This window comes from Metopolophium dirhodum, chromosome 2, assembly GCF_019925205.1.
Source record: "Metopolophium dirhodum isolate CAU chromosome 2, ASM1992520v1, whole genome shotgun sequence".
Classification (NCBI taxonomy): domain Eukaryota; kingdom Metazoa; phylum Arthropoda; class Insecta; order Hemiptera; family Aphididae; genus Metopolophium; species Metopolophium dirhodum.
The window spans coordinates 23361300-23375324 of NC_083561.1; the positions used below are offsets into that span (position 1 = coordinate 23361300).

The window sequence follows — 14025 nt, forward strand, 5'->3', positions numbered from 1 at the left end:
ACTCTATAGAATTCAAACTTTGTTCAATTCGTTTATTTAATATTCGGTGTATGATGTACAAAACTTAAAAATAAAAATAAAGAACTCGACGGAGAGCGGCGTTTGGGAATTACCGCGGTTACCGTCGGGTTCGTGACTGCATCACTGCAGCCAGTGCCGGCGCTAGATTTTGCAGGGCCCGGGGCAAGTAAAAAATGCGGGGCCCTCATTCGTATCTTATACATTACATCCCCATTCCAAATTAATTATAGATTTAATTCAAAAGATAATTTTGTCCATCGATTTTAAAACCAACAATTATTTTACATTAAGTAGGTATGTAAAGAAAATCAAAACAATCAATGATAAATGTATAATCATATTATTATTTGCATACAAAATAAACTAATAAGTAAGGTTAAAATACTAGTAGATAAGTAATAACTTATAAATAACTTATAAACGAAGTTTAAAAAAAATGAGTGTGCTGAACAATTAACAATATTTTTTTTTATATTAAATACATAATAAATTGTTAAAGTAAAATGTTGTCAGTTATAATTCTTTAATTTTTCTAGCTTTTTTAGATGCAAAATCATTTATTATATCTTCATAATTTAGTTGTTCTGAAAGTTCTTTTTCTATAGAAATTGTAGCAAGTCCAGTAAGTCTTTGTTGTGACATGGTACTTCGTAAATAAGTTTTTATAAGTTTTAATTTTGAGAATGTTCTTTCTGCTCCAGCTGATGTAAGCGGAATTGTCAACATAATTCGTAAGGCAATATTTAAGTTGGGAAATGCGTTCGTTTTTTTTATTTCAGAAAGTACTTGAAGTGGTGTAGTATTTTTATCAATTAAATGGCGGAAAATTAATATTTCTTCGTATAAATCATAACCATTTAAATCTTTTTTGTCATTATCTGACAAACGTATTTCCAAATCTTTGCAGCAATTTAAAATTTCTAAATCAGGGACATAACAAAGTTTTTCAACATCATACAAAAATCCAAAAACGTCATTAAATGTATTTGATCGAATCGCTTTGTTATTGCACTTATTGCACCATCCACTATAACTAAGAAGTAATTACATTTAAATTCATCTTCTGTGTTTTGTATGACGTCATCGGCTCCGTCGTATCCAAACATTTTATTTTTTTTCGTAATCGTTGTATTTTAAAGACTGGTTCAATTTTTAACTTGTTTGCTAAATCACATGCTTCTCTTTTGGCCGCATTATTTCTGTACTCGGTTAAGAATATTTGGAGAGCTTTAAGTAACTTTGTAGATGTATTTAAATTAGTTTGTGGATTTTGAAGTGATTTGCTAACAATATTTACTTCATTCAAAACGCTGTACCAAATACACAAACTAATTAAAAAATTGTAAGTACACATTTTTGCAGTTAATGAATTCGTTTCACTCGATATCATGGAATCATTAGTTGTTTCATTAATTTCATCTAAAGCATCTATGATTTCCTTAACCTGAAACCTAATCGCTTTAACACTTGAGTGGCGACTTTCCCACCTGGTTTCTGACCACTTTTTAACAGTCCATTGATGGCAATGTTTTTTAAAAATACCCCATCAAGCAGTCGATGCTGAAAATATAGTAAATATTCTTTCTATAGTCCCAAAAAAGTGCATAGCTCGTGCAGAGGTTTTAGTCGTATCTTTTAGAACTAGATTGAGGCTATGTGCCCAACAAGGCATAAACAAAGCTCGAGGGTTCTGATTTAAAATTCTACTTTGGACACCTTGATATTGACCAACCATATTGGCACCGTTATCGTAACCCTGTCCACGGCAGTCAGCTATATCAATATCATAATCTTTTAATTTTTTTAAAAGTACATTCGAAAGATTTAACCCAGTAGAAGAACAAATATTTGTAAAATCTATAATTTCATTCAGGTGGGAGCACTATAAATATTTTTTTTTTGTTATATCCCCCCCCCCCCCTAGCTATATAGAAACTAATTGAATTATGCATCGAAAATATTTATTTGTGCTGAATTAATACAATTTACAGCAAGTACCTACCTATTTAATTTACTTTTTATATAAAGTTACAATCATTCAATCTCATCCAATCTACAACAATAATTTGATCATTTTATTAAGCTTCTTCAATATATAATTATATGATAAATACTGTGTATGCAATGACTGATCATTAGTGTGTGTGAATTCCAGGAATGCTTTATGTAATTAAATGTAACATATTAATTTATGTAATTTTTTTTTTTTTTTAATTCACTTTTACTTTTTTTTAGTATTACTAAAAAAAAAATTCGCTTCCTACAAAACGCAGACATAAAGGGGAGAAATTCTTATATTTTTTTGAAATTCAAATTGGACTTTTGGAATTATATTTTTTTTCCGCTCATATGTCTAAATCCACAAAAAACGACCAGCTTTCAACATCCCTAATATAGTCAGTGGTCGAAGTGCCCCCCGGATACGGTGGGATGACATCCCTCCACATTTTATAATTTACATAAATAAATAAATATATAGTCTTAAAAAGAGTAGATACACTTTATGAACAAAGCAGGGGTCATAATTAGAAATTATAGCATTTCAAAGGCTAGAGAAAAAAATTAAGTGCCCCCCTCCAAAAAAAAAAATTTCTGGCTATTTCTGCTTGTATAGAAGTCAAAACTAAGACAAACAATATTAATGAACTAATTAAAATTTTGGATAATAGGTATTTAATATTAATTTTAATTCAATTTTTGGATAATAGGTATTTAATATTAATTTTAATTCAATTTGAACAAATTGACTTTAGAACAAAAGGTAGTGTCTCACTGTTCCATGATGTTGTAAGGATGCCATTACGAACATAGTGAGGATACCACAGATAAAAAGTTCTTCTTATCTGATCCACGATGAAAAATGATTGATAAAAAATAATTAAATATTTAAATATAATAATACGATTTAACTATTATATAGTTATTAGTTATTACCATAATATTACGTATTTAAGTATTACGTAATAGCAACAGAACAATTATTGAACCATGTTTATGCTGTAAAACGACTTTTCTATGTTTTTACTATCATACATTTAATGGGCTAGAGAATTGTTTAGAACTACTGTGGTACAGCATAATTTATGCTGTAACATAATCAATGAAAAATTATTTATGCATTTAATTATTGGTTAAACTCATTTCATTCAATTACAAATTTCACCTATGTAAGTATTTTGTGACGTTTCATAATAATCATAGTCATTGGTTCTATTCTTATATTATTTTAGCCATCTAATGGATCATTGCTACGACGAGGATGTATTATTCAATCAATTTTTGATATCCCTCTGCAAATCATCTGCAGAGATATTTAATAAAGCTGTTGAAAATGGATGGCCTATATGTGTTCCCAGAGAAGGTTCCTTCTCTAAAAATAAGTATTCTGAAAAAGATTTCAACGATCACATTTTGACTCCCAGTAAGTGTTCAGATTTAAAATTTATTTCAATAAGTGGCCACAATGTTTCTGTAGACAACCATGCAGTTACATGTCAATATGAAAACAAGACTTACACTGTAGACATATTATTTATTGAAACATGCTATACAGAAGATAATCACAGTTATAAAGTAATATGCATAGACGGCCCATTAAATTGTGTTACTATGTTAGAAGATATTATTGTAATAACATCTGTTCAAGATTGTTTGAATTTTTTGTATTCCAAAAGCAACAAATTGTTATTGAAAGATCTGAGATCTTTAATGGATGATTTTTTATCATCCAATGACTATATTAATATGTCTGTCGATGTCAAGAAAAAATCCATTGAAAATTTGTATATTAAATGTTTAAAGAAAGCAAGCTATCATACTAAAAAGTCCAATAATTTTTTTCAAAACAATATTAAACTTGCAGTAGAGTATTATATACAGAGTAAACTGTATACTGTCTTGATGAATAATATAAATGTCTTAATGGCAACAGAAGATGCCAAATTAAATAAACTTATTCGAAATTACTCTAGTGCTATAATTGATATAGAAGTGGACCAAGAAGTACAAATTGCAATACCAAATGCCAGATGTGAATTGTCCAAGTTGTATATGCACAAAACTATTATTGGAAAGTTTAAATGTTTAAAAGATACATTTTTGAAATTGTCTAATGGAAACAATAATTTTACAGTGGATAACCTACTAAGTGCTTTAGTTCATTTAGTCATACATTGTAAAATACCCAATTGGAATGCTCAAATATATTTTATGAAACATTTTGTTATCAGCAATATAAAAGACTTTGATGATAATTTCTATTTAACTTCATTAGAAGCAGCTATTGAACATATAAATGTTCATAAATTTGATCTTAAATTATCAACAAATTTCCATGATTTAAATTATGGTACTTTTTATAGTTATATTTGCAATGGAGAGTACTATAAAGTTAAAGAAACCTTAGAATATGTAAAAATACAACAATCTTGCTCAAAATGTCATCCTTTATGTGAATGTGATTCTTGTATGAAGGAGGTATTAAAAGAATCGGCAGTTTGTGCGAAGTATAAAGATGAACAGGGTCTCACACCTCTTCATCTAGCAGCTTTTTATGGCTACCCACTCATTATTGAATTACTCTTGGAATATGGATCAGACATAAATGCTTTGGATAATTTTTCACTTACACCTGCCCATTATGCTGCACTTAGAGGACAACAGAATGCATTATTGTTTTTGTTACATAATAAAGCATTGATGATTGGAGATAATGAGGGTAACACTCCATTGCATTTGTGTTGTTCAAATGGTCATGATCTTTGTGTCAAAGCATTGTTATATTTTATGGAATTTTCGGACTCAAAATTAAATATAAATGTACAAAACAATCAGGGAGACACACCTCTTCATTTAAGTTTTAAATGGGGTTACACTAATGTAGTCCAAATATTGATTGAACAAGACGCAGATCCATTAGTGTGTAATCGTAGAGGTCAAACATGTTTTGATTGTGCCCACAATTCCAAAATGGTAGAGACATTTAAAATTAATAAGACAAATAATACGCAAAGAGTGAGAAGAAGTAGTGTTGAAATAACATTGCAGCAAAAAATGATTGGAAAAATAATAACTGCGATATCTGATGGTGATATACGTTTAGTACAACACTATTTAGGCATTGATGATGAAAATCAAAACATAAATACGTTTGTCGATATAAATTGTTCTAATTTTAAAGGCTATACTCCTCTTCATGTAGCAGCAGCTAATGGCCAAACAAACATTTTAAAAATGTTGATTGGATATGGGGCGGACATTAATTCATTGACAACTTCTGAACAGTATACTGCATTACATTTAGCTGTAAAGAATAGAATGACAGGAGTTATTGATGTTCTCCTAGAATCCGGAAAATGCAATATTAACAATCAAGATAATAGTGGCAATAGTGTATTGCACTATGCATGTACTATTGGTGATGCTAATATAATAACTAGACTACTCGAACATGGTGCTGACTTTGGAATAATTAACAAGAAATTTATAAGTGCTTTAGATATTTTAAACAAGAATACAGAATTAAGGTAAACAAAATTAAATTGTATCTGTAAATTAACCAACAAATTTATGAACAAGAAACCTAACTGTTTAAAAAAAAAAATTTTTTTTTTTAAAATCCCTACACTGCAGCATTGCGGTAAAATGACTCCGGACACTATATTTGACCATCAAGACAAAATAATTGTACCGTCATCGCTGCAGTGTGTGAGGGAAGACCACAAAATAGATAACATTTTATCCATTCTGTGGTTAAGCATTGAAAATTAATATACTTAAAACTATTTATAGTTCACTTTAATATTATATTTGTTAAAAAATAAACAAAGATATAGCATAATGCAATTATCTTAAAATAAGAAATTAAAAATATGCATATTTTTGCTTGTTATAATTATTATGATTCAAATAATAAACTTGTATTTAATATTTGTTTCAGGCACTTGATTTCAACTAAAAAAGTACACTGATACACAATACAGTGAAATATTATTTGAATCTTAAAACAATAAAACAAAAAAAAAGATCTATTTATTCATTTTTTGTTTTGAAATTGTATTGTTAGGTATATAATATAAAAAAAAAGAAGAAAAAAATGTGTACTACTGATATATTTTCTAAGAAAATTAATACCTCTTTAACTAATAAAATAAATAAAAATTTATTTTTGTTAACATGTTTAGTTTAAACTGTTTAAATAATTTTATATAGTATATGATAAATGTTTTTATAATGAATTAAATAAATTGTTTTATATATATATTTGAATATTTTGTAAAAAAAATTACCACAATCTAAAATTTCTAATTTTCCTGCAATCCTGTCAGAGAAAAGGAAACTGTGATACAAAATGCTGTAATAAGTAATAATGAACATCTTTTTAATTGTTATAATAGCCCAATTCTTCTATTACTGTGCATACATGCATATAATTATTATTTATTATAATTAACAGTTGGCTTAAATAGGTGCATATGACTTGTGGCCTGTGCCCAGGCAATGTTCATTAATTACAACAAATAATTACAAGTTACAACACTATACTATTAATTAGTTCATGTTTAAAGTTTTATCTGCATTTATTTAGTGAATATGACCCGTAGACCCCATTATAAGATGTTCACATATAATAAATATAATCAAATCCTTTATTCCTAATTCCTATTGGCTATAATACCTAAAGTATATATTTTGTATTGTAGAAGTAACAAGTGTACAACTATCACAATAATGATCATAATACCCGGTTCTGGTGTTCATTAATTATTATTTATTATTCATATTATTTCATATTTTCATTCATCTTGCCGTGCATTCTGTTATCTGTAGAATAAATCCTGATTTGTTTGTAACAGCCACACAAACAAGTAACAACATAATGATGATAATGATAACACAGAATATATTTCTGTGATGATAATAATAATAATAATAATAATAACAATATTAAATATACGTAAACTAAACCAACTGCGAACTTCCATCCTTCCTGTATTGTTTTTTTAAAAAACAATTTTCAATAAGTATTAGTTTTAAGATTTAGACATTTTGATGGCAATAGTGCTGTCATGTTTCAAAAGATGCTTCGATGGCATCAAGTACACAGAACATACGTCATTTCCATTAATCAACCCTATATGTTTGGATACCAGCCGAATGGGTATAGGACAATATACACGTAGAATGATTGATGTATGCTTTATTTAAAATTTGCTAATAATCGCAGGTAATGAAGTAGTGATTGTGAAAAATGGCACCAGGATATGCGGTAGTGGTGGTGTCTTGTGTACTGCGCCAATAGTGCAAAATAAATGTTACTTTGAAGTAAAAGTACAACAATCTGGTAAGTGAAACAGCTGTGTGCCTTTGATTTAATAATTAATTAAATATTTTTATTTATATTTCTGATTAGGAATCTGGGGAGTAGGTGTAGCTCTGAATGATGTAGATCTGTGTAAAGCACCTGGTGGTCACGATCAATATTCATGGGTGTTGTGCAATGATGGGGCACAAAGACATAACCAGCAAGTATTAAAAGCTATAGATAATACCATTGAAGAAGGTGATATTATTGTAAGTATTAGAATCATTTTTAAAACAGATCCTTGGTTGCTATAAATCAACAAAATGTCATTTTTAGGGTATTTACTATGACCATGTTGAATTAAACTATTCGATTAATGGCCAACCAGTGAATGAACCAATTACAGGAATAAGAGGAACTGTATTCCCAGCTCTATTTGGTGAGTAAAAAAATATATTATATTTATCAAATTATTTAAGCAATAGGCATATGCAGATTTTAGATTATCCATTAAAAATAAACATTAGAAAATATGACGTAGTTTATACATTTGTTTAACATATGGCTTTTTAAATTATAACTATAAATATGATTAATTGTTAAATAATAACTATTATGTTTTTGGTTACTAGGTACTACACTACAATATGTTCTGTTCGATATGGTTGCCTTTAAATCTTTATATCAATGCAGTGATTTTGTGTCTAATGAATGGTCTTTAAATTTTAGAGAACCATTAACCATAATAATCAATTTTTAATGCAACCAGTATATGACAAACAAATGGTTCTGTTCAAAAATAAGAAAAACCATTTACATAAAAAATCTGGTTTAAACAATATTTGATAAATAAAAAAAAACTTATGAGTATAATCTTTGCAAAAATGAAAAAGATCCAACCCGTATAGGCAATATAATGAACTTGGTGCAGTCTGGTTTCTTTATTTTCTGGTAAAAAAACCAGATAGTTCCAAGAGAATATTATAATCAATAAAATAAATGAATGCTAAATTCTGGTCAAAATACAACATAGCTCCAAAAATTTAAGTTGACATTTTTATTTTCTGAAAGTTTTATAAATGGTATTGCTGGTTTTTGCACGGACCACTTCAAATAAAATGTTCTAAACTTATTTTCTCAAACTTAAATCTCTGATTATAATGATACAAAAAAGAATACAGGAATGAGTTGAAAATATTTTACCTAAAAATATGATGTCACGCAGTTTTTTTTTTAAATGTGAGTGTTTAAAGCCAAAAATTGCAAAAACTTCAAAAATTCATTTACGATTGAAATTATTGGTGTTTTTGTATATCATGTAGTAACAAAGTGATGTGCGTTGCTGCCTACTGTGTGCATGCACCATAGACCTTACACTAGTATAAGTATAATGTCTATGAAATTCACACACGTTCATAACCCCACTACGGCTATGCCTACTGCTACATTGTTGTCAACACAGTCTTTATAATAATAGACGGCTCAGTGCTCACAATGTCACCTGACAGCAATAACGTTGGCATGCATTTTAATATTTGCATAGCTGTTACAAAATGTTTGCCGCACATCAACTCAATCTTTAAATATTAAAAATAGTAGTGACATTTTTTTACAATAACATTAAAATAGTTATTAATTTTATTTTTCATTTAGTTTTTAGGTTACAGCTACTTTATATTAAAATTATGTAATAATTTTTTCCAGAAAATCATTTGTGTGCTGGTTTTGTCATAATATAGCTTATTGATCATTTATATAAAATTGATCTCTTTACTATTATTATAAAAGTTTAACTCGATAAAGTATTAAATTGTATTGTATTTATTTCAGTGGACGATGGTGCAATATTAGACATTGTGTTGGAAAGATTTTCATATCCACCTTCTAATGGTTATGATAAAATCATGTTAGAGCAATCTATACTTTAACTATATATAGCGTAAAAGCTAAGATGAATAACATAATAATAAATATTAATCATTCCATTAATAATAAATTATAATTTTATATTTTTTCTATAAATTGTTTTATTTTTATGCATAATATATTAAGCCCATTTGTAAACTAATAAATTTAATATTATTATGTAATTATATTAACTGAACATTTAGAAGGTTTGCTATACTAGTAGTTATTCAATAAAATGATAATATAAAATATTTATCAACTTTAAAAAGTTTTCTTTTTAACAAATAACTTAATCATGAAAAAAAATATTCATTTAAAATTTATATTACAGACAAGTACTTAAAATACTTGTTGTTGTTCTTTTATAAACAAAACAATGTATACTTTGTGCCTTCTAACTGTTCGTAGTCACCCTAGGATAAAATGTTTCAATTTTAAAATACAGATAATCAACCAGTTTAATTAAAGATAATATTATTTATTCATTTTTAAAAATATATAACCTACATCAGGAATATTGTAAACCCTTTGAACAAAACTTATTAACATGTATCAGTATTTTAAAAGTGATCAAACTAATAGGTAGGTGGTTAAACCTATATTTATTATGAATTATAAGACTAAAAAATATTTTAGTGTAGACACTATGTTAAAATGTATTTTTTTATTTATTATTATTTAACTGGTTGTGCACATTAAACCATTTTATAGAAACATTTTACTCTTCTACTACTTCTAGTTAAATATGTTATATTATTTGATGTACTTAATACCCACATGTCTATGTGTTATGTGTTTAATATATATAATATTATTAGTTTTAATTATATCTGAACAATAAATTCAGAATCTCAGTTTATCAAAAATATATTTAATTTTTGTAACCATATTATATCTTATTCTTCAATTTATATTCATTTTTAAAAATAAAATAATCTTTTACTATAATATGTTGATGATAATTATGTGATGGTTAAGCAGCTTTGATTATAAGCAGAATCTTGGCAATCCGAGAAAAAATACCTTTATTAATCATGCTTATAAAACTCAGATGAAAGAATGGATACAAGTTGGATATTTTTATAGACAATACAATAAATTATAATATAAATAAATATAATTTATTTCATATCAAATTATACAATGTTAACACTATAATATTTTTTATACTTAATCAAATTCAGACTCATGTGGACACATAAAATATTCACATTTTAAATATTTTTAACTAATTATTTTACAAGCATATAATATATTTTCTCTCGCCTCTACAGCATACAAATTAGTAATATATATATAAGTTTGAGATATTACCTGCTAAGATTGTCAACTTACTGTATACACACAATTTGATTTAATGTATACATATTTATGCATTTCTATTATATATAAACAAAATATTTGGTAAATAATAAGTATATTTTAGAAAATATAATTATTAATAAACTATACTTTAAAACATTCACAGCTATAATTGTATTAAACTTCCTAATAGGTTGTTAAAATAGTTTGGTATATCAGGTATACATGTTATCAGTAAATTAAAAAAATGTACATAATTTGAATTTAATTTTGTTAATTTTACAGTCTTGAAAAAAGTAATAATTGATAATGAAGAATTCAAATGATAACTTTGATCATAATTTATCAATGATTTAATGTCATAATGTTTTGTTCTCATCTGATATGTATATTATAGTGATAAATATTAATTAAATTTAATATACTATATTATCTATTTACATTTATATTAATTGTAAAATTAATAAAGATTAAAATTATACTGGAATGGCTCAATTACAGTGGGTAAATATTAAATATTTTTAGATTTATTAAAAATTTCATTTAACTTCTACACATAATTTTCCTTTTCTTTTGATATGAGAGAATAATATTTGTTAGAACATTGTTCCTTTAATGCCTCAAATACTAAATTATATTATAAGTATACAAACTATAACTAATCATGTAATAACATGAATATTATTTAATTGTTTTCAATTTTTTAAAACTGAATACATTTAATTTAGTTTCTTAACAAGTTCAGGAAATTATTAAAGTATATTTTATACATATTATTATAATATAATATACATACTTTTAAATAAACAAGAGATTTGTTACTTTTCTTGTTTGTTAAAACAAAGAGAGTTAATGCTACGTATAATTTACCTCGTTGTCAGCAGCTTCAGTCTCTACTTCTTTTTCCCAGTCAAATGCAGTTTGACTTGGCAGTTGGCCTAAATGTGCCCACCGTTCTTTAAAATTTGGGTTTTTAGCTCGTAATTTTTCAAATCGTCTATTATGGAGAAAAAAAATTAATTATTGAGTAAGCATAGTTAATATTAAATAATACAGTACCGAAACAAGTAATGTTTTGCAAAATTGTACAGTTCTATGTCTAACGCATTTATTCTTTTCACTTTTTCCAACTCTTCATCATTTAATAAAGATTTATAAACAGCAGATAGAGTTGTATTGTGTTGTGTAAATGTTACTGCAAATCTTAAATTAAATGTTTCTTCAAATATGTACTGATTTAACTGAAAATAATAGTTCAATTATAATACCAATATTCCAAAATATTTTTTTGTACTATTTACTTTTTGAAATTCAGTGAGTCCAAAAAATGCAATTGATAATAAATTTCTTTTAGCACTTGCTAGCATGACCCTGTTCCGTTCTTCTTGCTTCATATATGAAGAATTATAACAACCAATCAGAGATAGATCTGCTAACATTCTTGTTTGTCTAAAGAATTATACAAGATGTAATATTTTTAATTTTCCATTCATCCATTTTTAATGAATGTAAACATAAATAACAAGGATTTATGAATAATACAGTAGACAGTAAGTCTCAGAATAACTATTTCAGTCATAGCTAAAAATTAATTTTTTTTACAATTGTAAAATAGACAAAAAAAACATATTTACATAAGTTTCAAAAATATCCATATAATATAAGAGTTATCAGAGTTATTAGCACTTAAGGATGCCTTGCCCGCATGTGTTGTCACCACCTTACAATTAATGTACAGCATGGAAAATTGTACTTTTAAAATGATTCATTTTATTCGGTTGTTCTAAAAATGTAATTTGATCTATAATAATATTTAAACGTAGGATTATTATCTAGTGCGCCACAGAGGCTTTTATTGATATTTTAATCACAGAGCAATTTATATTTGTTATAATCATTTTAAATTGTACAAACAATTTACAGTTTTAAAATCCTCATAACTTGCTTCTTAAATATTATATCAATAAAATCTTCCAAGATGCCCAAAGTAATCATCTTACCTTAAAATGTTATATAAGGTAAATTTCTTTTAATTTTAAAAACAACAGTAAAATGGTTTATTGAAAACGTAAAAAATGCTATGTTGTGCGATTGCAAAATAAAAATTATGTATGCGGTCTGGCATCCTCTTAAATAATGAATATTAAATATTTTGATTACCGATTGGCCGCTAAATTATGTGGACAATCTGCAAACGAATTCAATGTAACATCTGTCCAAAATGTACCATTATAACATTTAGGCAATTCTTCAAGTGATGCTGGATGACCCCCACACCAATGTCTAGACATTCTCCAAGTTGCTCCTCTTTGCACATGTTTGTATTCAGAAAGGTAACGGCTAACTGGATCTCTCAATAAAGTAAGATAGAAGTATCTACAAAGATAATTGATTAGATTGGTTTTATTTAATCAGTGATCATTATTACTCTAATTACCTTCGTTTAATGGATTTCCCTTCATTTTTGTCAAGTTCGGAATCAACACATCCAGTTAATTCAGTAAAATCTGCATGGAGTCCACATTTCCATCCAGTAGAATATCGACTAAAGAGCCAATTTTCATTTCGACTAGGTCTGAAACAATAGCATAACTTTCTTTTTCTTTGACATGTACAAGGACGCTGTAAGTCTAAATCTTGAACAAGATGACGTCCAAATGATGTACCGCCGGTTTTCTGTATATGCAAAAACACCATGACATCATGCGCATTCATATCAAAACGTAATTGGTTTTCACTCTGCATATCATTGTAACTCACTCCTGTACCTGTGTCTTTGGCACTTTTAAAGTCTAAAATAAAAACAATAGCTTGAAGAAATACATGTGTGTAAATTATTTGTAACCGATATTCTTTACCAGTTATATTGGTTGATAGAAGATTCATTAATGTCCATTCTGAATAAATTGCAGGTTTAGGGTTGTAGGATAATGAACAACGATTGTCTGAACAAAAATAACCAAAATATATGATACCAAATAAAGTCAACAATGCAAAAAACATGACCAGTTTCCTTAGAGTAATACGATGTTCTATTTTTCTTCTCATTTGAATGTTTTTCAGCAACCCTTCGCAGTCCGATTGCTCAACTACATGGGTAAAGACCATTTTGTACCAATCATTTCATCCAGTTGGTCATATAGACTCGTCTATCCAGCAGGCAAGTCCTACTGAATGTTTGTGCTGGTAAATGACGTATGTGAAAAATGTATTGTCCACATTGCAGTAAACAACATTTCAAGTCGGTGATAATCATAAAGCGATATCACAAACAATTTGTAGGCAGTCAACAATGAAAATTAAATATTGAAAATATGTAATAAATATTCAAATAACTATATTTACATCTTTAATCTTAAAAGTTTCTGTAAATTAGATTAACTGTTATCGTAAACTGATAACCTTACAGTGCGTTCAATCCAATACGTTTCCAGCACTGCTTTTCGATGCCAGGTCTATGTTTGAGCGCAATTTAGATGGATATTTTGAAT

The 14025-nt window shown here is 27.3% G+C and overlaps 4 protein-coding genes across 4 annotated transcripts; 2 read left to right on the forward strand and 2 right to left on the reverse strand.

The window, feature by feature from the left end:
- Positions 1-534: 534 nt before the first annotated feature.
- On the reverse strand, positions 535-2821 carry LOC132938833 (uncharacterized). Its single transcript, XM_061005839.1, has 4 exons — positions 2795-2821; positions 1466-1581; positions 1179-1331; positions 535-1054 (listed from the first exon to the last, which is right to left on the reverse strand). Exons 1-4 carry the CDS (start codon positions 2819-2821, stop codon positions 535-537), a joined length of 816 nt encoding a protein of 271 aa, XP_060861822.1.
- An 83-nt stretch (positions 2822-2904) lies between these two features.
- On the forward strand, positions 2905-6240 carry LOC132939056 (ankyrin repeat domain-containing protein 27-like). The gene is made up of 3 exons (XM_061006065.1): positions 2905-3188; positions 3252-5546; positions 5960-6240. Exons 2-3 carry the CDS (start codon positions 3259-3261, stop codon positions 5988-5990), a joined length of 2319 nt encoding a protein of 772 aa, XP_060862048.1. The 5' UTR covers positions 2905-3188; positions 3252-3258; the 3' UTR covers positions 5991-6240.
- A 712-nt stretch (positions 6241-6952) lies between these two features.
- On the forward strand, positions 6953-10119 carry LOC132939059 (SPRY domain-containing protein 7). The gene is made up of 5 exons (XM_061006068.1): positions 6953-7180; positions 7247-7363; positions 7433-7593; positions 7661-7763; positions 9155-10119. Exons 1-5 carry the CDS (start codon positions 7072-7074, stop codon positions 9250-9252), a joined length of 588 nt encoding a protein of 195 aa, XP_060862051.1. The 5' UTR covers positions 6953-7071; the 3' UTR covers positions 9253-10119.
- Positions 10120-10331: 212 nt separating this feature from the next.
- Positions 10332-13890, reverse strand: LOC132939057 (heparan-sulfate 6-O-sulfotransferase 2). Its single transcript, XM_061006066.1, has 6 exons — positions 13393-13890; positions 12972-13326; positions 12695-12910; positions 11836-11983; positions 11594-11775; positions 10332-11531 (listed from the first exon to the last, which is right to left on the reverse strand). The coding sequence occupies exons 1-6, from the start codon at positions 13640-13642 to the stop codon at positions 11390-11392; spliced, it is 1293 nt and encodes a 430-aa protein (XP_060862049.1). The 5' UTR covers positions 13643-13890; the 3' UTR covers positions 10332-11389.
- Between the last annotated feature and the right edge of the window lie 135 nt (positions 13891-14025).